General features: G+C 69.5%; 1 protein-coding gene and 1 pseudogene across 2 annotated transcripts; one reads left to right on the top strand and one right to left on the bottom strand.

Annotated features, from left to right (window-relative positions):
• The first annotated feature begins 11,211 nt into the window (after positions 1-11,211).
• On the top strand, positions 11,212-12,181 carry LOC311176912 (olfactory receptor 2G2-like; annotated as a pseudogene). Its single transcript has one exon. The product of its transcript is annotated as an olfactory receptor 2G2-like (transcript).
• Positions 12,182-14,373: 2,192 nt separating this feature from the next.
• Positions 14,374-15,318, bottom strand: LOC311177646 (olfactory receptor 2G3-like; the record flags this gene model as incomplete). The annotated part of the gene is made up of 1 exon (XM_084243830.1): positions 14,374-15,318. The coding sequence occupies one exon, from the start codon at positions 15,316-15,318 to the stop codon at positions 14,374-14,376; it is 945 nt and encodes a 314-aa protein (XP_084099956.1).
• Between the last annotated feature and the right edge of the window lie 6,855 nt (positions 15,319-22,173).

The following is a 22,173-nucleotide window of genomic DNA, read 5'->3' as shown; positions in this document are numbered from 1 at the left end:
GCACACGCGTGTGGCCCTGCACATGCTGTGCCCCCCCGCCGCGCCTGCCATGTCCCCTGTGGCCACGCTGACCTCCTTGGCCCAGCGTGCCGGGCCTGAGACCAGCGGGCGGGGCCGGGACCGGGACCGCGGTGGAGAGCTCACTGGGCTCCCACCTGGGGCTCCGCCCGCGCTGCCCCAGCGCGCAGAGACCCACCTCCAGCAGCCCTTCGGGCCTCGCTGGCTCCCCCTTCCCCCCTGGAGGCCGCGGAGTGGAGGGCTGGAGAGCGGGAGCCAGCCTGGGCGAGGGCGCTGGCCCGGCCACGGGCGCGCAGGCACCGCGGGGCTCGGGCGGGTTTGCCGCGCAGAGCGAGCCGGGGACGGGGGTCTCCTGCGCTTTATCCTCGCGGCTCCGGAGACTCGGCTCCCGCGGGAGGTAAGAGCTCAGGGACTGACTGCAGCAGGGGCCCCTGGAGGGCTGCGCCTCTGGGCCTCTGGAGGATGCCGGCCCGGGGGATGCGCTGCCGCCGAGGGACGCCCCCGTGAGGTGGTCCCGGGGGGCGATGGCGCTTCTGGCCACGCCTGTCGTCTGTCTGGGCTCCCCCCGCCAGAGGAGCAGACCCGGGAGCCCCCGCCGGAGAGTCTGTGCAAAAGCAGCGGCCCAGTCGGCACACGTGAGTGCAAAGGCCTCGCCCTCCGGCAGCTGCCCCAGACCCCCACGTGCGCCGCCCGCCCCCGCCCCCCTCCGCCGCCTGCTCACCTGTTTCTTCCAACACAACCAGGCCCGGCTCGCGGAGACCTGCCCTCGTCCCTGTCCACAGCCCAGCGTGTGCCCCGGGTCCCCAGCAGGTGGCTGGTGCTAATGAGGAGGGGGCCCCATGGTCCAGAGTGTCCCCCGGGTTTTAGGGCGGCTTTCCCGCTCCACAGGCCGCGTCTCCCGCGCCGCCTCTCTGCCTGCAGGCGCGTCTCCTGCTGTCGCCCGAGATCTGCGCTTCTGCTGCTTCTGCTTCTCCTGGTGAGACAGGAGGGGGCTGCCGCGCCAGGTGGGCCTCCCTGGCCGGGGATCGAACTCGTGCTGCAGAGGCTGCGGCCAGCTTCACAGGTTGCGTCTTAACCCCTTGCGCGACCAGGGAGGCCCCAGACCTTTCTTTTTAACGAAGATTGTTTTGGTTATTTGGGGTCTTAGCAGTTCCAAGAGGATTTTAGGATTGTGAAAAATTCCCAGAAACCTGGCGTTGTGATGGGGACGCCGGGCCCCCGGGGCCGCTCCAGGGCCCCCAGCGACACCCGTGCCGCTGGCCACAGACGCGGGGCGTGTCCCCTCTTACTTCTGGCCTTAATCTGACACGCGAGCGCTTTCCAGCGGGCCTGTCGGCACCGCGGCGCCACCCGGCATCTGCCTGCCCGAGCGCTGCCGTGAGGGTCCCGGCCCGGCCTGGTCGGCGTGCAGACGCGCGGCTGCTTCTGCGTGTCCTGGACAACCCTGGATCCTCATACTGGTGCAGCCGTCTTCAGTGGCGTCTTTGGGATTTTGTACAGGTGAGATCACGTCTCCCGATGGGGAAAATTTTCTTTCCCCCGGATCCCGATCCTATGGATCGATGGATGGCGTGAGTGATCCACCGGTCGGTCACGCGGTGGACTTCCAGCCTGCGCTGACCGGCCTGCTGGGCAGACGCCCTTCTGGTGGCGGAGTCAGGGCCTGGCTCCGGGCCTGGCAGGGGCGCGGCTGCGGGTCTGGCTGGCCGGGGTCACACTGTCTCGCCGGCTTGCGCCCTGGGGTTGATCGCCAGCAGGCTGAGCTCCGCCCACCGGGTCTTCTCCGCCGCGTGGGAGGCCCGCGGCCCTGCTGTCCTGCTGCTGGAGGGTCCGCCTGGGGCCTGGCATGGCTGCTGCATCCTGGCGGCCATCTGATCTGGGGAACTCTGTGCCCTGCTGCCCCAGCCAACCCCAGGTGAAGTGGCCGCTGCCTGGCAGGGGCGCGCGCCCGGGCCGGGGAGCTGTGGCTGCGCCCAGCTTCCGGGCAGACCGTGGCCGGCTGAGCTGGTGACAGCCGCGTCCCCGCAGCCGCCCGCGTGTTTGGGAGAGACTCGGACGTGTGACCGTCGCCTCAGCTCTGGACATCAGCCCAGACACAGACCTCGGCGGACGCACGCGTCGTGCCAGAGCAAAGAGCTGAACGGGGGCTGCCGCTGGGCTGCGAGGGGCCGGCCCAGGGGCCACCTGGCCTGGCCACGCTGGCCTGCCCGGCAGGAGCTCCGCCCCAGCCTGCTGAGGGTGTCCGGGTAGCCCCCGCTCCACATCCTGGCAGCTGGCTGACTCGGGCTGACCCTCCCCACTGACCACGAGGGGGTGTCGGGTATGAGGGGGCAGGGGATATGGGGGTGCCCTTAGGGTTTTATTATGCAAATTAAATGACCTCCCAGATCAAGCCTGACCTAAGGGCTGACACCCCCCCCCCCCCCTGCTGTTCTTCCCTGTGGCGACAGGGGAGGGAGGCGGCTGAGCCCCCAGGGGGGACGCGGCCTGGAGGAGGCTGGAGGGTGCTGGGCCTGGCTGTCCCCTGACCGCGGAGGGGGGCAGGCGGCTCCAAGCGGCAGCGAGAGGGCGGGGACCCCAGAGTCCAATGACCCTGCAGCCACACCCCGCTTTCAGGAGGGGGTGCCCTGGGAGGGAGGAGCCTGGGATTTGCCGCTCTGATAATTACAGTTTCATGGCAATTAAAAATACAGACGTTTCCAGTCAATTGTCACTCCTGGGGCTTAACCAGGTGCTAACATTTCAGCACAGGTGCTTTTGGGGGCGCTTGCCTCGCTCTGGCACAACTCCCAGCCCCGCCCTCGACCTCTGCCAGCGCACATGGAGACACCCCACACACCCCACGCACCCCACACACTCACACCCCACACACTCACACCCCACACATCACATCACACACCCCACACACTCACACACCACACCACACCACACACATCACCCCACACACCCCACACACTCACACCACACACACTCACTCCTCACACACTCATACCTCACACACTCACACCACACACTCCACACCCCACACACCCCCCACACACATGCACAGACAGGCAGACACACACAGGCATTCTCCTGCCCCCCCCCCCCCCCCCCGCAGCCTGTGGTCGCGGCTCCCGGCCTGTGGTCAGAGCAACATCCTGCGTCCGGCTGGGTGGTGCCAGTGGCCGGGCAGTGCAGAGCAGGGGCGCTCAGGGTAGATAGGAGCACTGGGCGAGGATGGGGAATCGTCTTCTGCGGGAGCTCAGGTGGGTCTGGGGAGGACGGGGGGTGGGGGCAGGAGGGGCACCTGGGGCTGTGCTGTCGGGGGCTGCTCCTCTGCAGGGGGTCTCTGGACTCACTGGGGCTGGGTCTCCATGTGGCCTGGGGGTGTGGCCCTGGGTGTGGGGCCGGGGTCTGTGACGCGCCCCTGGAGAGGAGCTGCGCCGGCTGGCCTGGGCGCTCCAGTCTGTCTTGCTGGGGCGCCCGGCGCTGCCCGTGATGGACACAGAGCGGAGATGAGAACCAAAAGCAGGCCGGCCTGGGCTGGGCCACAGTGGGGCCTGTGACAACCGTGCGGTGGGTTCCTGGGGTCACCAGGTTTCGGGCTCCGGCTCAGAGTTGGCGACAGGCGGGTGTGGGAGGGGCCAGGAGCATGCGGCCTCGGGAAGGCTTCTGGTGCTTTCTGGCACCTTCTTTCTGCAGTGGCCGGCTTCAGGGGATGAACCTCGAGGCTCTGGACTCGGGGGCAGCAGGGCCCTCTGTGAGGCTCGGCTCGGCTGGTGCCGCCTGGTGAGGGCTGGTGCCGGGCGGTCGTGCTGCAGGCCCCCTCTGTGCCACAGCCCCAAGGCCAGGCCAGGCCCGAGTGGGGGAAGCTGGCCCGGACGTCCCAGTTCTCAGTCAAGAGGCGAACGTGCCAGGGCCGATGGCAGCCGTCCGGGTGCCAGGCCTTGAGGCAACGTCCAAGTGGGCACCCAGAGATGGTGGCGGGTGACTGCAGGGCCGCGTAGCGGGGCAGGGGGCAGTGGGCAGCCTGCGGGAGGCCGCGCTCACCTTCTGTTTCCTTCCAGTTGCCTGGGGGACGGCGCACGGCGGCGGAGGCGGGAAGGGCCTGGGGCAGGGAGACCAAGGTAAGTCGGGCTGCGCCCAGGCCTCGGGGATACTGCGTCCCTGGCCCGGCAGCTCCTTGGGGGTGGGGGTGGGCGAGGCAAGCTCGTGGTCATGGCTCCCCAGGTGCCCCAGTCAGGGCCTTCGGCGGCGGCCACCGCTCCCTACCGTCCACGCCCCAACACCGAGTCTGCCCTTCCACACCCTGGCTCGGCCTTGAGGCTCTGCTGCATCCTGAGTGTGGGCTTGGGAGGTGCCCTGGGTGCGGGATTGGGGGGGCCTGGCGCCCTGACACCCTCTCTGCGTGCAATACCTTTGCAGGCCCAGCACCCGGCCCTGGCCTCATCCGCGGCCTGGCCCTTATGGGACGCGCGGTGGAGAAAGGCAGAGGCCCCCAGCCGTCTGCGGGGTGTGCAGGGACCCCCGGCTATCTGCAGGGGACACCTGGTCTGCTAGCCACGGCCTCCCCTATCTCTTCGCGCAGCCGCCTCCTAATCGCTTCATCTCCGGGCTGGTTCCTCCGCTTCCCCTGCAGTGTGAGGGGCGGGGGCTGCCGGGGAAGTGGGGGCTGCAGTGTCGTGAGGAGACTGGCAGGAAGAGCCGCCCCCATGGGCAGCCGCCGAGCATGCATGGGGCCTGGGGGAGAGAGGACCGGGAGACGGTCCTGGGCGCCGGCCCCAAAGTGCCGCCCGCCAGGCGCGCCCCTCCCTGCACACGTGCCCCGAGTGTCCGCACGTGCACACAGGAGGCCGGCCGGCGGAGGCGTCCTGCCGGGAGGGACCCTGGCTGCTGGGGACCCCAACCCGGCGGCCCCTCGCCGGCTCACATGGCTGGAGCTGAGGCCGGGGCGGCGGCTCGTTGTGGCCAGTGGGTCAGGATGAGTGACTCACCCCCGCCTTCTTCCGGAGGCGTCTGCGTGCTGTTTCTGCTGATCTTCACCTAGTCCAGGGCTTCAGGCGCGGTCACGCCAAGGACCGTTGGACTTTTAAGATCTAGGATAACGCAACAAAAACCCTTTTAAGGTGAACAGCGTGATAAGTTTAGCAAAACACAGTCGTGGGACCACCACAGCCGAGAGACGGGCCCCCTCGCCGCCCCCGAAACCTCAGTCTCTGTCAGTTTTGCTTTTCTCCAGGAGGCGGCAGTCGCCGCTGCCAACTTCCTCGCGTCTTACTTTTGTGGGCCTGAGTTTAAAGGCTGGCGGCTATTCTGAAAATTGCTCTGGGCTTGAGATGTCACTTGCATGTTTGTTTTCTTCTTGTTTAGAAACAGGACGCGCGAGACCAGTCTCCCCTGCACGAGGTCTCTCCCGGGTCCCCGAGCCGGACGGGGAGCGCTCTTCTTGCTGATATTTTGCTATTTCCTTTTACTTCTTCTCAGGTCTGTGGCTTCCATTCGAGCTTTGCTTCCCTTCCTAGGTCGGCGTCCCTGCGCCTTCCCGCCCTGTGGACGTTGTCAGCCTCTGCTGTCGTGGCAAACGTGCCAGCTCGGAGCAAATCCCCTACAGCCTTTAAATTTTAGTTTCTCTCAATGGAAAATGATCTTAATATTTAAAAAGACCACAACTCCACATGGCCAGCCCGGGCTTCCCCCCTTACAGAGCCTCGCTCGGGGGCCTGTCCACAGTTACGGTTTCTAGAAACTTCTCATTTACCTTTCGGGACAGCTGCCTCCCAGAGGAGCCGCTGGGGGCTGAATCAGAGCTTGGCCGGGCCGTTGGGCTGTCCCACAGGTGCTCGGCGCCTGGACGCTGTCCGGTCGGGTCCTGCCCGCCGGTCCCTGATGCCCAGCAGGTGCCGGGCTCTAGTCTCTTCGGGATTTTTGTGCCTTTTCCATCCTCCCAGCTTCATAGAGAGAGGGAGCCGCGTGCGAGGCCGGCGTGTGCTTGTGCGACAAGGTCCCCAGCCCTTGCCTGGTTTTGGACGGAGCTCTGCAGTCCCAGCGGCGCGGCCGGCGTGTCCACTCTCTGTCCCAGCCTGCGCCACGCAGGTTCTGCTTAGCCCGGGACTGCGGGACCGCGGGTCGCGCCTGGGCATCTCACGCCGCTGCTCCTCTCCCTGCAGGCGGGCGGCCACGGCCCCTGGGAGGCAGCCCCGAGGCCACCACCAGGATCGTAAGTCTCACGTCTCCACCAGGCTCATTTGGGGCGTCTGTGCCCCTGAGGGTCCCGGCGAGCCGGCCACGTCCCGGGGCCAGCCGCAGGCACCCTGAGGCCACGGCTGCGTCATGCTGTGAGCCCCCGGCCACCCTGGCGGAGGCCCAAAGGGATGCTGGGTGGGGTGGCCGGGGCCCAGCCTGCGTCCTCGCCCGTGCTCATGCGCCCCCTCTTTCCTCGGGGAGCAGGCTGGTGGGCAGCGAGGAGGATCGAGCCCTCAGTGGCGGCGCTTCCCGTGCCCGCAGGTCACGCTGCAGCCCAGGAGTCCGGGCTCTTTCCCCGCCCGCCCCCCCCCCCAGCTCTGGGCTCCAGGGCCCAGGCCCGGCAGCCTCTGTGCCCACCGCCCCGGGGCCGCCACGGGGGCTGCGGCCCAGGGCCACGGGCGGGCCGAGTGAGCCCTGCGCCCCGCGCCCCGGTCAGTGCTCGGCCTCGAAGCCAACTGGGCCCTGGAGCTCGGCCAGGGTCGTGGCCGAGGGGCTTCTGGAGATCAGAGTCGCAGTTATCGGGGCGCAGGAAAGACCCCCCCTCTGCTGGGGCGCTACGAGCCCCGGAGCCCCGGGTTGAGCCTGGCTCGGCTGACGGCGGCCCGTGGCCCGGGGCGCGGGGCGGGCTGGGGACGCTGGGTGGGCCCCAGGGCCCCGGCTCTGTGCGGGGGGGCGGGGGGGGTGCGTGTCCCGGCGCCCACGCTCTGCTCCCGCCCCGCCCGCAGGTGCCGCGCCGCGCGCGGAGGACCAGGTGAGGCGCCGGGCGGCTTCCGGCTGGGCCGGGGCTCGCGGGGCGCTGGGGAGGGGAAGCGCCCGGACATCGAGGACGGGCCGGCGGGCAGCGCCGTGTCCCCCGGCCCGCGGGCCCCTGCGGAGGCCGCCGAGCCGCGACGCTGGCCCCCCCCAACCCCCGCCCGCCAGCCCGCAGGCGGCCCCCGCCCTCCGGAGCCGTCTGCGGGGCCACCTGCGCGCCGATGCCGTCCAGGGCTGGGCGTGGGCGGGGCCTGGAGGGCGCGGGCGGGGCTTCGCGGGCATGGGCGTGGCCTGGCGGGCGTGGGCGTGGCCTGGGGCGTGGGCGTGGCCTGGCGTGCGTGGGCGGGCCTGGCGGGCGTGGGCGTGGCCTGGCGGGCGCGGGCGGGGCCTGGGGCGCGGGCGGGGCCTCGAGGGCGCGGGTGGGCGGGGCTCGGACGGGCGTGGGCGGGGCTCGGGCGGCTGACGGGCTCCTTCCCCGCAGGCAGGCGCGGCGGGCGGCGGCCGCGACGACGTCTGCTACACGGTCATCGCGCACGGCCCCGCGGACCCCGGCTACGAGAACGTGCGCGCGGCGCGCAGGCCCGCGCCCGAGACGGAGTACGCGCTGCTGCGCACGCCGGGGCCCTCCCGGCCGCCCTCCTGCGGCCCCGAGCACGACTACGAGCTGGTGCTGCCGCGGTAGGGCCGGCGCGGCCCGCGGGGCTCCCGCCCCCGCCCCCGGCCCCGGCGCAGCAGGCGGCTCCCCGCGGCCCCCCACCCCCAGCCGGGGCGGCGGCCGCGCCCCAACCCTTGCGCGTGCCCGGGCGCCTCCTGCCCTGTGGGCTGGGCCAGTCAGCTGTGCGCTGGGAGGTGATTGGTGCCCAATGGTCCAATCAGCTGCAGGACTGGAAAACCAGGCCAATCGGGCTCGTGGGCGGGGCCGCCCGGGGCCGACGTAAGCGGCGGGAGCACGTGCTGCCCGCGAGGCCGCGGGGGTCGCGGGGGGCCCGAGGAGGGTCCCCGGGGCCGGCCTGTCCCCCCCCCCCCCGACCCAGAGGCCCCGGCCCGGCGCCTGCGGGGCGGCCGGCCGCGTCCCCCGGCAGCGAAGCCGGGCAGCGGGGCTCGAGGCCTCGACGCGCCCGGCCGCCCTGCGCCTTGCCCGCCGCGGTCCCGCTCCCGCCGCCCTGGACGCCCGCGCGCCGCCCCAGGCGGTGGAGCAGGGCGCGGCCGGCGTCGCGGGGCGCCCCAGGCCCGCGCGCTCACGGGGCGGCCGGCGGGCGGGCGGGGGCGCGGGCGGGGGAGGCGCCGGGTCAGACGCAGCCCGGGCCGGGAGGCTGCCGCGCGCCGGGACCTGGCGACCTCAGTGCCACTGGGCCCCCGACACGCGCGCGCACGCACACACACACCCGTGCACGCGCACGCACACACACACCCGTGCACGCACACACACACACCCGTGCACGCGCACACACACACACACACCCGTGCACGCACACACACACACACACACACCCGTGCACGCACACACGCACACCCCGTGCACGCACACGCACACACACACCCCGTGCACGCACACTCACATGCACACACACGCGCGCGCGGCCTTTCCCGGGGCTCTTCTGCGCCGCCCGGAGCCCGGTCGCTGGGCTGAGCCGGCGGAGGCGGAGCCCGGGCGGCCCCGCGGCCGTGACCTCGCGGGTTTCCTAGGACGAGGAGCCGCTGCCCCAGCGCAGGCGGAGGCGCCCGGGAAGCCCCGGCCCGCCCGGGTGGTCCTGACTCCCGGGGGCCGAGGGCGCCTGGGCCGGTTCTCGGCGCCGCGGCCCGCGCTGCTGTGGCGGCTCCCGCCGGCCGGCCGGGGCCCGGGCAGGGCTGGCGCCCGTGTCCACCCGCAGCCGCGACGGGAGCCCCGGGACGCTGGGCGCGGAGATCGGGGCGCCACGCACCCGTCCCTGCGCGCTCCCAGCGCAGCCGCCCTCCCCGGGGCCGCCGCCCGCCGGGGGGGACGCAGGGAGGCCTGAGGCCGCGCCCCTCGCGCGACGGGGTGACTCGGAGGTGCTGCCCGGCCCGAGGCCGGCCGTGAGCCCCAGGCGGCCCCGCGTCTCCGCGCTGTGGACAGAGCCGCGGCCCGGCACGCCGGGCGGAGAGCGGGCGGCAGGCGCGGCTGAGGCCGCGGAGTGACCCGGGCGAAGCCCCCGCTGCCCCCAGGCGGCCCGCAGGTTGCACCCGGATCCGGAGCTGCCGGGCAAGCGCGCAGGAGGAGGCCCTCGAGGCCACGGGCACCTCCCGACGACCTTTCGGGGCTGGGCGAGGACCCCGGGCTCTGGAGAGCAGGCGAGCCCGGCCAGCAGGGAGCGAGAAGGGGCCGCGGGACCGGGCAGGGCGGGGCGGGACCAGGGCAGCTGCGGAGGCCCCTGAGCAAGGCCCGTCCCCACGCGGCTCTCCTGGGCTGCCGGCCGCGGCCCTGTTTCCTCCAGATTGGAAATTGCGCCAAGAAACCTCAGGGTGTTTTTTTGTTGTTGTTGTCGCAATTAACTGAGCTTCCCCTTCCCGCGGGTAGGAAGCAGTGAGCGTCACCAGGCGGAAAGGACGCTCGATCCGTGTCTGCAACAGCGACGGTGACTTTCTGCACAGCTTTCTCTGGGTGTGGCTGATGGGCAGAAACTGCAGATTTTTTATCATTTTTTTTTTTGAGGCAAAATGGGTTTACACTGTACACGATTTAGGGCCACGGGACCCCCTTCAGGGTACGCCCCACACGCCCGCCACCGCGGCAGCCCAGTGTCCACTGCAGTCCACGCCCGTCCCGCCTCTGCTCGCCCCCACCCCCGTCTGGTGGTTTGGAATCTGCGCTCCGGCTCCTGGTGTTGGTTCGTCTTTGTCTGGGCTGGTGTCTGGTGCCTGCCCCCCACGCTGCCCGACCCGCTGCTGTCTCTCCGGAGTCCACTCAGCGTCACCCCCGCCAGCTCTCTCCGTGTTGCTGCAGAGTCAGTTCACCCTCGTTACAGCTGAGTGGGCAGAGACCACGTGAGCAGAGGCCACGTCTTCCTGGCCGGCTGCTGCCCTGGGGCGCCTCTGGGGAAGTGCACCTCTCCGGTGGGCAGGATGGGACGCCTTTGGCCGCGTATCAGCCCGCGGTGTCCTCCCCCAGCAAGCGGCCACTTTGCCCACCGCCCGCTTCCCCGGTCCCGTCGCGTCTGTGTCGTGCGGTGACAGCTGTAGGTTCACGTCTCCCCTCCACCGGGCCTGGGCTCCTCAGCGCCTGCTCTCCCTCCCCTGAGCGGCTGCGCGAGGCAGGTTTTTGTCTTTTAAGGTTGAAAGCGACGCCCTGATGCCGCAGAGAGCAGCCGAGTGACGTGCCTGAGCTCTTCCCGGAGTTGGTGCACGCGGCTGCGAGACGCTGCTTCCTGCCCTGCCCGAGGTGGCGTCGGCGGGTCCCCGAGGGAGCCTGGGCTCTGCTCTTCCTGAACGGCCTCCCGCGTGGGGCCTCGCTGGGGCTCTGCCTGCTCCACTGTGGCCGCTGCTCCCACATCGGTTCACGCCCGCCAGCGGTTTAAGGGGCTGCTGCTTGTTTGCCTTTAAACTGCCTGAGTTCCCCGCGTGGTTTGGGTGTGGCCCCTTATTGGCTGTAGGGCTGGCGAATATTTTCTCCCGTTTCCTTGCGTTGGCGCCACATCCGGGAAGCCGGCGCCAAGTCCCGTGTCTGAGCTTCCTGTGGGGTCTGCGGGGTCTGACCAGAGCTTCCACGCAGCCCCCGGCCACGAGCAGCCACACCTGCCTGCTGGGCTCTGTGCCCGCCTGTGCATGGACGTCCGGGCTTCCCAGCGCCGTCCACGGGAGAGCGGCGTCCCCGCCTGTGAATTCTGGGCACTTGCGGGCACTGGGGGCTGTGTGGGCCCCTCGCGGGCGCACCCCTCCACCCCGGCTGCCGGTGTCCACCTGCCCCCAGTGCCTCCCGTCGGGGCCCCGCCGCCTGGGGCCGTGCTTCTTAGCACGTCCCTGCTTCGGACAGCACCAGAGGCCAGCGGAGCTTACGCGGGTGCGAGGCGCATTTATTTCGGTGCATGTGGCGCGAAGACAGCGGGTCCCGGTCACCAGATGCTCAGCTGCTGGGCATTTAGCCCGGAAGGCGCTCTGCAGAGCTGAGCCTGTGCCGCCTGCCCTCAGGCGCCGGCCCCTTCCCGGGCTCTGAGCAGTGGGGGTGGGGGCGGCTCTGCCCGGGGGCATGGGGCGGCGCCCATGACAGCGACCCCGAAGGCTTCATCCTCCTGGGGTTTTCCGCATACCGCGCCTGCAGGAGGCTCTCTTTGTGGCCATCTTCCTCCTGAACTTCCTGGCCTTCTGGGCAACTCCACCATCATCCCGCTGTCCCGCCAGGACGCCCAGCTGCACACCCCCATGTACTTCTTCCTCGCCCACCTCTCCCTCCCGGACCTCGGCTTCAGCAGCAGCGTCATCCCCCAGCTCCTGGTCAAGCTGTGGGGCCCCGCGAGAGCCATCACCTTCGGGGGCTGCGCAGCTCTGCGTCTCCCTGGCGCTGGGCCCCACGGAGTGCGTCCTCCTGGCCGTGATGTCCTGCGACCGCCACGTGGCCGTGTGCCGGCCCCTGCGCTCCACCGTGGTCATGCAGCCCCGGCTCTGCCGCGCCCTGGCGGCCATGGTGAGGCTCAGCGGGGCGGCCACCGCCCTCATGCAGTCCACGCTCACCCTGCAGCTGCCCCTCTGTGGGCACCGCCGCGTGGACCACTTCACGTGTGAGGTGCCCGTGCTCATCAGGCTGGTCTGCGTGGACACCGCGGTCAACGAGGCCGAGCTCTTCGCGGCCAGCGTGCTGTTCCTGGTGGCGCCCGCGTCCTTCATCCTGATCGCCGATGGCTGTCTCGCCCGCACCGTGCTGAGATCGCGGCGGCGCGCAGGAGGAAGGCGGCCGGCCCTGCTCCTCCCACCTGGCCGTGGTGGTCGGTCGTCCTCTGCGGCCCCGTCACCTTCAGGTCCCTGCAGCCTGCCCGGAGCAGGGCCGAGGACCAGGGCAAGTTCGTCTCCCTCTTCTACACCGTGGCCGCCTCTCCTCAACCCGCTCCCCTACACGCTGAGGAACCAGGACGTGCAGGCTGCGCTCACGGCGCGCTGCAGAAGGCCCTGGGAACACGTGCTGTGGCGAGCCAGGGAGTGGGGAAGCGCTGCGTCTCTAATGAGGAACCTGCTGTGACTTTCTTCATTAACGCTGTGTGGCGCCTCAGGGGAGCCGTGTAACCCGGCCCCGGGGCGATGCCCCTGCTGGCCCTTGCTCAAGCCTCTGCTCCTGGGGCTGCTGCACACGCCGGAGGCGCGGCCTGAGGAACGGGAGCCCCAGCACGCGCCCGCCGGGGCAGGCTTCTGAGGCGCCGCCGCCTCTCCCCTGCCCCAGGGCTGCGGCTGCCTGCTCTGCGGGGGAGGCGGTGGGCGAGGGGCTGGCAGGCCGTGCGCACCCCCGTTACTGCCCCGTCCCCGGCGGACTGGCTGCGGCAGAGACAAGGTGGGCGCGGGCGAGACGCGGGACGAGAGCAGGGGGCAGCCTGGCCCCGGGCCCCGCGGTCAGCCCTGGAGTCTCGGCTCCTCAGAGGAGGCACAGCCGCGGCTCTCCCAGGGCGGCGAGACGGGCAAAGGGAAGCACTCGGGCCTGCTGGTCCAGCCCCTGCCTGCCCGCCGGGCGCGGTGTTTCGTATCCCAGTGTTCACCGTCCAGGTGAGGTCCCGCCGGGGCCCGGGGCGCTGACCTGGAACAGCCTCCTCTGCGCTGCGTCTGCCTCCGCAGCTCCTTCCCGCTCCGTCTCCCCGCTACGAGCGGGGCAGGCGTTTGTATCCCAGTCTTGGGGCTCTGCGTGGCCCCCTTCTTGAGCCGTGGTAACAGGGGCCGGAGTTTCCAGCCCACGTGGGCAGCAGAGTCTGTGAGGACAAAGGACGCGGGTGTCCCGGGGGACAGTCCTGGACGCGGATGCGGAAATCGCCTCAGGAACGCCAAGTCAGTTCATAACGGCGGGGACGGCCGGGAGGGCGCGGCCTGCCCGGCCCCTTGTGCGGCGTCTTCCCCGGAGCTGGGCCCGCGGCCACGTCTCTGGTGTCAGCTGCGCGGCCCCGGTGCTGCTGGCGGGCGTCCAGGAGGATCCGAGAACTGTGGCTTGAGCGCACTGGGACCGTGGGGCCCGCGACGGCTGCGCCATGAGCTTGCAGGAAGCCGCGGTGGGCTGCGGGCGGCAGGAGCCCCGCTCAGGAGCTGTGGCTTCCTCCGGGGCCTGGCGCCCGGGGCTGGCCGACGGCTGGACTCTCCCCGGCCTTCCATAGGGGCAGCGCCAGCAGGTTCCCCGTTTGCACCTGCTCCTGGGGAGGAGCTAACCTGGGGGCTGGCTCCTCAGGGCCCTGGAGAGAGCGTTGCTGGGGGTCGACGGGGTGTGAGTGGAGGTGCCCTGAGCTCTGGCTGCAGCTCCCCGCCCTGGGCGTCCACGTGCTCTCAGGACCCACACCCTGGAGTGTGGGCGGTGCCCGGCCTGGGCCTCGTGACAGGGACACACAGGAGACCTGTAGGCGCAGGTGACGCCAGCGTTCCCGGCTCAGGTGCCCGCACAGCCCCTGCCGCCCTGAGCAGCGCGGCTGACCGCGCCCCGGCGTGGGCTTTAAGGTCCAGAGTCTGATGCTGTGAGCGTCTTACGTCGTCTTTTTTTTTTTTAAATTGTGTGGCAATCGCCTGTGTCTGTCTCTCCCCAGGAGTTTCACGCCCACAGGTGACCGCCTGGCGTGGTGGTCAGGGCCGTCCCCGCCTCCACGTGGAGCACATGGCCGGTCAAGCTCTGCGTGAGCAAGTCACAGACATTGTTTTGTGCTTGTTTTGAAATAAAATCGATCGTCTCCTCCACACGTCAGGCTCTGGCTGCGACGGGGCGCACGCCAGGCACGGGCTCAGCGGCCGTGGGCTCCTGCCCTGACGCCCCCGCAGGCCACGGGCACACAGACGGGAGGGCTGTTTGGGAGGCGCTGCCGGGTATTTCCCGCCACCTGGCGCCGGTGCCCTCGGTGGGGGACCGTGTGTGAGAAAGGAGGTTTCCTGGCGCAGGGCTGCGGCAAAGTGAGTGTTTGGTAAAAAATGGACAAGAAACAAAATAAATCACACACACACACAAACTGCAAGCCAGACGGGTTGGCGAGTGTTTGAGCAGCGAGTAACTGAGTCTCTGGGACGGGTCAGAAGGGAGGCCTGGGGTGGGGATCTGGGGGGTCTGGGGGGGCCTGGCCGGCCTCCACTCGGGACGCACACATGCGTGTTGTCCAGTGACTTGCGGGCAGGGACCCTCCGCAGGGTCAGGCTGGGTCAGGCTGCGACTCATGGCCATGAGGATGGGGCCTGGCGAGCCGGAGCCACGGCGGCCCCTCACGTCCGCAGGGAGCACAGTCTCCCCCAGAGCAGCCGCCGCAGGGCACCCTTCACGTCCTTGTTCCTCAGCGTGTAGATGACGGGGTTCAGCGTGGGGGTGACCATGGTGTAGAAGAGGGAGATGAACTTGCCCTGCTCCTGGCTGTAGCTGTCCTGGGGCTGCAGGTACATGTAGATGATGGTGCCGTAGAAGATGACCACCACGGCCAGGTGGGAGGAGCAGGTGCTGAAGGCCTTGCGCTGGGCCTCCGCGGACCTGAGCCGCAGCACGGTGGCCACGATGAAGCCATAGGAGAGCAGGATGAGGGCTGGGGCCAGCAGGAGGAAGACGACGCTGACCACGAACAGCACCAGCTCGTTGACCGTGGTGTCCACGCAGGCCAGCTTGAGCAGGGCGGGGACCTCACAGATGAAGTGGTCCAGCCTGCGGTGGCCACAGAAGGGCAGCTGCAGGGTGAGGGTGGCGTGGACCAGGGAGTTGGCCAGGCCGCCGAGCCAGGAGGTGGCAGCCAGGTGCTGGCAGCGCCGTGGGCTCATGATGACCGCGTAGTGCAGGGGCCGGCACACGGCCACGTAGCGGTCCCAGGCCATGACGGCCAGCAGCAGGCACTCGGTGGAGCCCAGCGCCAGCGAGACGTAGAGCTGCACCACGCAGCCGCCAAACGTGATGGTCTTGTCGGGGCCCCGCAGGTTGACCAGGGTCTGGGGTGCCAGGCTGCTGGTGAAGCAGAGGTCCAGCACGGACAGGTTGCTGAGGAAGAAGTACATGGGCGTGTGCAGCAGGGGGTCCAGGCGGGAGACCAGCACGATGGCCGAGTTCCCCAGCAGCGTCAGGAGGTAGAAGAACAGGACGAACACGAAGAGCGCGGCTTCCAGGCGCGGCCGGTCGGAGAACCCCAGCAGGATGAAGCCCTCCGGGGCGCTCTGGTTGGCCCTGTCCATCCCCGAGGAGAGGCGCTGTGGGAGGGGGTGGGTCAGGGGCCTGGGACGCAGCCCGGGGTCACCGTGTGCCCCTGAGACCCGAAGACACAGGCGCCGTCCAGGGGTCCCACCCCCACCGTGTGCCCAGCAGTCCAGCTGGCCGGACACTGCGGCCTGAAGGCGTCCACCACGGGGCTCTGGTCTGGTGGCCCAAGCCGGCCGCCCACGAGGACGTGCCCCCTGGCTGACCACAAGCCCCCAAGGCGCCCAGGCCGCCTCCACCTCCTAGCCACGGCCGGGAGCCTGCCCCGGCACCATCTCAGGCCTCGTCCCTCGTCGTGGGTTGGAGACCGGCCCGCCCTTCGACCCCCGCCTGCACCTGGTCTCCACGCTCCGCTGCCGTGGCAGAGATCTCGGGGTCCTTGCGGGGGTCACAGCGCTCTGGAGACAGAACACAGTGAGCAACTCAGTGAGAAGCTCAGATTGGGGAAATACGTGAAGAATGCGTTCCCCGGTGCAGCACATAGACCGCAAGTCAAGTGGCTTCGCTGAGGCACGATGCTGAGATGACCTGGGAGCGCCGGGCACGTCGCACGCTGCTGGTGGGGGAGGCCTGGCGGGGGGCGGGGGCGCGCGGCTGGAGCACAGCTGTCCTCTGGAGTGGTGTGTGGGGGTGCTGGCGACGGCGGGGACACCCCGGCCACGCCCACCCTGTGACGGATGGGCGGCGAGCACAAGCTAGTTTGAAAAATACATTTTGAGGGAAGATTATTTAAACATCGGTTCATTTAGGATGAAAGTCCTTAATGTCTAAGACAGGAAAACTGCTCTAAAGAATACACACCAGAGGGCCCCCGGGGGCGCGGGGCTTACGTCTCCGCGCCATCAAGCTCTCTCCAGCCACTGCGGCACGAGTTCAATCCCTGGCCAGGGAGCTGCCCACAGGGCGCGGCAGTGACCTCTCCTGTCTCCCCGCTGCTCCCTCGGCAGTGGGTTTCACTCCATCTGCCTGTTCTGCTCCCCACTCTGTCTCTGGTGAGTCCTCTCACCCCCCACACCTCTGGCCTGCACCCCGGCTCTTGTGTGCATAAATAAATAATCTTAAAAAGAATCTGCACTGTTAATTAAAAGCTTGTGCATGAGTCTTGTGAAGACACAATCTGCGTGAAGACACACAGGGTCGGCTCTGTTAAAGGCTCTTCACTCTCCGACATGGTGGAAGCCAAAACAATGAGCCCTGACTGTGTGGCCGGCCCTGGCCGGGGGCCCCGCGGTGGACACCGGGGTGGGGGGTGTGCCTGAGCTGCCGGAGGGGCTGCCCCAGCCGCAGTCGGACCCTGGCTGAAGACGCAGGACAGCGCAGCCGTCTGCTGGCCGTGAGCACAGAGGGGCCACTTCCCTGCAGCCCCCAGGGCCAGGGTGGGTGGCAGGAGGGTTCCCCGCTCCTCCAGGTGGGGCCTTGGTCTGGCCCACCCCTGCCAGGAGCAGATGGTTTCACCCGGACCTGAACATTGGTGCTGCCCACCCATGTCCACGGCCACTCCAGAGCTCTCCTGGGAATCCCACCCACCCCCTGTGCGTTGGGTATGTTCCCGCGGGCCCCCGGCTTTGTCGCATCTCCCACCATCTGCTCCCCAGGCTGTGTCTCTGCTGGAGCCGGCGGAGCAGCCTGGGACTCAGCCCTGCCCCCACAGCCCGACCCCGCGGAGCCCACTGTGGTGATAACACAGCGTCCGTGGGGCACAGAGGCCCCGCCCAGCTGTGGCGGGGTGAGCCCTGGACGGAATCCCCTCCTCAGCGCCAGCAGCCGGACCTCTGGCCGCAGCCGTGGCATCACTGACCTGCCTGCTGGCCATCCCGGATGGCCCAGCCACAGCCCCAACATGTGCCTCCCGGTGACGCCACAGAGGCCGAGGCCTCAGGGCCAGGGTCCACCTGCCATGGGTCACTCCTGTCCATGGTCACCCCTCTCCCTGTCTGTCCATCTGCCTGCGCCGTGCACCCGTCCTTCCTCCTACCTCCTACCTACCCTCCCGCCACCACCCGCCCGGCCTGCGGTGCTCGTAGATCAGCGGGGTCGGCCCGAGAGCCGGTCCCCGCACACAAGCCAGCAGAGGCTCCGGCTGCACTTGGGAAGAAGCAGCCGCCCAAGCCCCGTCTCACAGCAAACCTGATTCTGCCCTTACCTGCCGCATCAGACCCCCGCAGCCCAGTGACGGGGACGCTGCCCCTGGCCGCCCCGGCCGTGCCCCTCAGGACGAGGCCATTGCGGGGTGTCTGTGGTGAGGTGGTGTCCTCAGAGCGTTCTGGCTGCGCCCTTCCCACCCCCAGCGCCCGCAGCCAGGCCAGTGATAAGGACTCGGGCTGTCCCGGCCAGTGCCAGGACCGGGTGGGCGGGGCTGGCGGGTGCAGCTCAGCCACCGGGGCTGGCGCTGGCAGCAGGTCTTCTGGGGACGGGTCCCGCAGGGCACCCCTGCGGGCTCTGGGCTCTTGGGGGAGCTGCCTCTCTGCTCTGCGCCTGTCTGGGGCCTCGCTGCAGCGGCAGAGCCGCCAGAGACGTCCCAAAATGGAAAATAGACCAGTGGGACTCGAGGGGGCTCCTCCCCGCGGACTCAAGCAGCGGGGCGGCTGCCCCTCGGGCTCCCCTTCAGCCCTCGGGCTGACCGCCGGAGCCCCAGCGCCGCCCCCGCTGTGCAGAGCAGTAAGAAACAGAAGAAACGCCTGGATTCACTGTCTTTTCTGCAAGCTCAACCGTCTTTCTCAAATCTTTAAATACCGGGTTCACACACCCCCTCCTGCGCCCTCTCCCTTACCTGTCCCGCTCCCTGCTGGCGCCGCCCTCGGGGCTGCAGAGACCGCGTGTAGATTCCTCCCGCGCCCGTGTCCAGCCGCACAGCCCGCTCCCCCCACCCCGTGCCCCCCTGCAGGGCCTCCCCTCTGTGCGCCCCTGGGGACCCCCAGATGCACCCCCAGCGCCGGGAGCTGCTCTTCAGGGCAGCGCGGCCGCCTGCGGGCAGGTGCGGAGCCCTCGGGCCGCGGCCTCCCAGGCCTGCGGTGGCCTCCTGGGACTTGGCGCGGCCGCGCCCTGCCGTGGCTGAACACCGCGCCCCTCTCCAGTCTGTCGCTGTCTCCGTGGCGGTCTCGGCCTCTCGTGACGGGGGCTGAAAGTGGCTCCCCCTGCACCCCTCCCCCCTCCAACGCCCGGCCCTAACCCGGGCTGCGGGCGCGCGCTGAGCAGGCTCCGCGGTGGCTGCCGGGCGCCGAAGGTCTGGACCAGCTCCCCTGCCCCAGCCCCACCTGTGCTGCGCCGCGGGCCACCGGGCTCAGGGGCACCGGGCGAGCGGCTCCCAGCCCTCCGTCCTCTGAGCACCCTGGGGGAACAGGGCGGAGGGGTCTGGCCCGGCGGGGACGTGGCCGCCACGAGACCCGTCTGGGTCGAGCCGTGAGGAGGGCGCGCTCGGGGAAGCAGGGCCAGTTGGAGGGACGGGGTCGTCCAGAGGGTGCACGGGCAGCTCAGGGGCTGGGAAGCAGGTGCCGCCCATGGGCCACGGCGCTGGCATGGGGGCGCGCTGGGCCGGGCTGGGCTCCCTCTCCCGACGCAGCTCGTGGAGGTGGTGGTGCGGCTGCCCTAGTCTCGCTCTCGGGTTGAGGGAATAGAACTGCAGTGAGACAGCGAAGCTCCCTCTTCTCACCGAGGTGGCTGAGGGGCGGGCGCTGGGCCGGGAGGCGCGTGCGCGGGGGGCTCTCGGGACGACCCCGCGGGCCCCCAGCTTTGCTTGGGCTGCACAGGGGTGAGGCCGGGTGCCGACGAGGCCAGGTGGATGGAGGGGCCAGCGGGCCGCGTGCTGAGTGGACCCCAGCGAGGGTCGCGCCGGTGCAGGCCTGGCGTCCAGCGGGCACGGGGACATGGGCCAGGACCATGGGGGTGGGGGGTGGTGGGGACGCCAGACGCCCCAAGAAAATTAGCAACAATGTTGGAGAGTAACCAAAACACTGACAAGAGGATAAAATATGTCCAAGACAAATAGAACGCCCCCTGCCCCCCCCTCAAGGAGCCTCCTCAAATGCGCCCCAACCAAGGATCCCCATTGACGAGCTGGACCCGTCTGCTCACAGGGACGCCCCTGTGGGCTGTGCTGCGCCAGCCGGGGACTGATTCCCGGTCTCTGATCGCCAATTTGGGGAGCTGCGGGAAGCTTTGCCAGCAGTTTGGCCCCAGGGAGATGCGCCGGGGCGCCGGGGTCGGGGACTCCTACGTGGTCAGCCCCGGGGGACGCAGCCTCGCCCTCAGATGAGCTGAGGGGCAGAGTTCAACAGTAAAAGCTACTGACCCGGGAAGGTGGCGGCAGCTCAGTCACCACTTCGCTCTCGGTGGGGCGGGGTCTGGGGATCCTCAAGGCACCACTGCTGACTGGCAGAGCCGGCACCCCCAGACCTGGACACCGGCGCCTGGCCGGAGGCTCGGCCTCCGCTCCCGCCTGGACTTCCGAGCCGACGACTCTCCTCCCTGGAAACGTCTCTCATGTCCTGTGTAGCCGCTTGACCTCAAGGTTCCTGTGGGTTTCCTGTCCCACCTCTGACGGTCCTCGCTGCCCGGCCCTCGCTGTCCTCTGTGGCTCTAGCTGACCATAGACAATGCGGTGACGGCCGTTAGATTAAGCCGTCCAGGATCGTTTATCCAAAAATGTAAATCTGCGCCTGCAGTCTCCGGGTGCTGGGCCCCGCTCTGCAGGCCCCAGGATGGACACGAGGCCGGACGCCCCAAAACACGCAGGCTCAGGCAGGCCCGCACCCCTTTCCTGGCCGAGGCGGCGCCGACCCATGCGGCCCTGGCCGCTCAGAGGTGCTGACCCCGGTGCCCCACCCCAGGGCTCCTCCTGGTGCTTTTGTGTGACGTCTGGCCAGGCTGAGCTCGCGGGTCTCGGCGGCGTGTAGGCTGACGGGGAGGAGACGCCGGGACAGGTGTGACGTCAGGTGAGGCCGCGGCGAGGGTGAGACGTTCACTTTCTGTTTCCCAGGTGGGGCTGTGGCGGGCGGCCCGGGCAGCAGGTCCGGCCCTCGCGGTCAGCGCTGGTGATGATGGGGCCTCAGGCCTGTCGTGGGCACCGGGCGGGTGAGGTCGGCGCAAACTGCCCGAGGAGGCCCCTGCCCTAGACGTCGTCTTGCTGCTACACAAGCAGGGCTGCTTCCTCAGACGCCTGTCCTGTCCAGTCTGACCCGGGGACTGGCTGGCGCAGAGCGGGGGCGGGGCGGGGCTGGGGGAGGTGGGGGCCACCCAGCTCCTGTGGGTATGCGGGGGTGGGGCAGTGCACACTCAGAGCTCCCCGGGCCCCCGGGTCTGCATCAGGGTCTTTTCTAGACGGTGTCCCCCGCCTCTGTGGCCGTCGCAGGCGTCTGTCCCTGCGGGCTGACTGTGCGGCCTGTGTGGGGGCAGCTCCCGGGTGAGGACCGGGCCAGCCGTGAGCACTGCCCGGGGGTGGTGGGTGGGCCCAGCGGGCCCGGCTCACGCTGCGCTCCAGATGGCAGACGCCCTCCATGGGGGCGTCCAGTGTCTGTCTGTCATGGCCACTTGGCCAAGCTGGCCCCCTCCCGCCTGTCCATTAAGCCCCTGGGGCCAGGCTCACGTCCGCTGCCATGATGTGCAGCCTCGGGGCTCGGGTCAGCCTGGCCACAGCTGCTCGGGACGAGGTTGGACGTCCGGGTGCACCTGACACCGACCGACCAGCGTCCAGGCCAGCCCAGGGGCCAGCTAGTGACTGAGGCGGGAGACAGACACTGTGGCTCCCCAGGGGATGGCCCCAGGCTCTGTGTGAGTGGAGGGTGGTGGAGGGGCCGACTGGAGGGCCCTGGTGCAAGAGGGGAAGTTCCGGGGGTGCCATGGGGACACCATGGCAGGGGACTGTGGGGGGGCCGCGGAGGGGTACCGTGGGGCCATTGAGGGTCGAGGCCATGTCCTGCTTTGATGGGTTGCTCGAGTGCTCAGGGATCTGTGTTCACGCAGGCCTGAGGCTGGGGTCAGGACAGGGTCCGGGCAGTGTCCAGTCCCCTCCTCAGGCAGGGCCGGGGGTTGCCGCCCTCACGGGCTCAGCCGTGGAGCCACCGAGGCTGCCCTAGAAGGAGTCACTGAAGCCACCCCGGCCCGGCCCCTGCCTGGCCCCGCCCTGGTCCCACTGTGCGCGTGTGACCCAGGGTGGCCGCCCCGACACCCCACTGGCCTCTCGTGCCCCTCATGGGTGGCCGGGCCCCCGGATTCCTTCCATGTCAGTGACCAGGACATTTCGCTTAGAATTTAAGTTGCTCATGAAGAGTCCAGGCTGACCTGCAGCTGCGGAGGCCGCGGCCCCGAGAGCACGAAGCCGGCCGTCAGGCCTCCCCGGACTGGCCGGTGCAGGGAGCCATCCAGGCCTCCAGGCCCCGTCTCAACCCCCAGCCGCTCTCCGTCCCCTCCCAGGGAGAGGAATGGGCTCTGCTGCGGCCAGCCGGGGCGCAGGGGGTGAGTGGCAGGAGGACGGACCGCGGGCTGCATGGACCCCAGGAAGGGAGCCAGGGGCGGGGGGCAGGGTGGGGGTGATGCAGGTCTGAGGGGTGACTGTGCCCTGAATCACACCAGCGTGGGAGCCAGTGTTGCCGCAGTTAAGAAATTTACTATAATTACAGACTTTAAAATAGTCACAGTCACCCCGGTTGTGACCCCTGCAGTGAGCATCAGCGCTGCTGCGTGTGGAGGCTGTGCTGGGCCGTTTTCGCTCTTTTTAAAAAAAAATTTATTTTATTTTTTATGCACACAAGAGCTGGGGGGAGGGGACTCCCCAGAGACAGAGCGGGGAGCAGAACAGGCAGACTGAAGAAATCCACTGCTGAGGGGAGCAGCAGGAG

Source organism: Talpa europaea (genome assembly GCF_964194135.1).
Source record: "Talpa europaea genome assembly, chromosome: 9".
NCBI classification, from domain to species: Eukaryota; Metazoa; Chordata; class Mammalia; order Eulipotyphla; family Talpidae; genus Talpa; species Talpa europaea.
The sequence above is the reverse complement of the archived record's forward strand: the minus strand, read 5'-3'. Positions and strand labels throughout refer to the sequence as shown.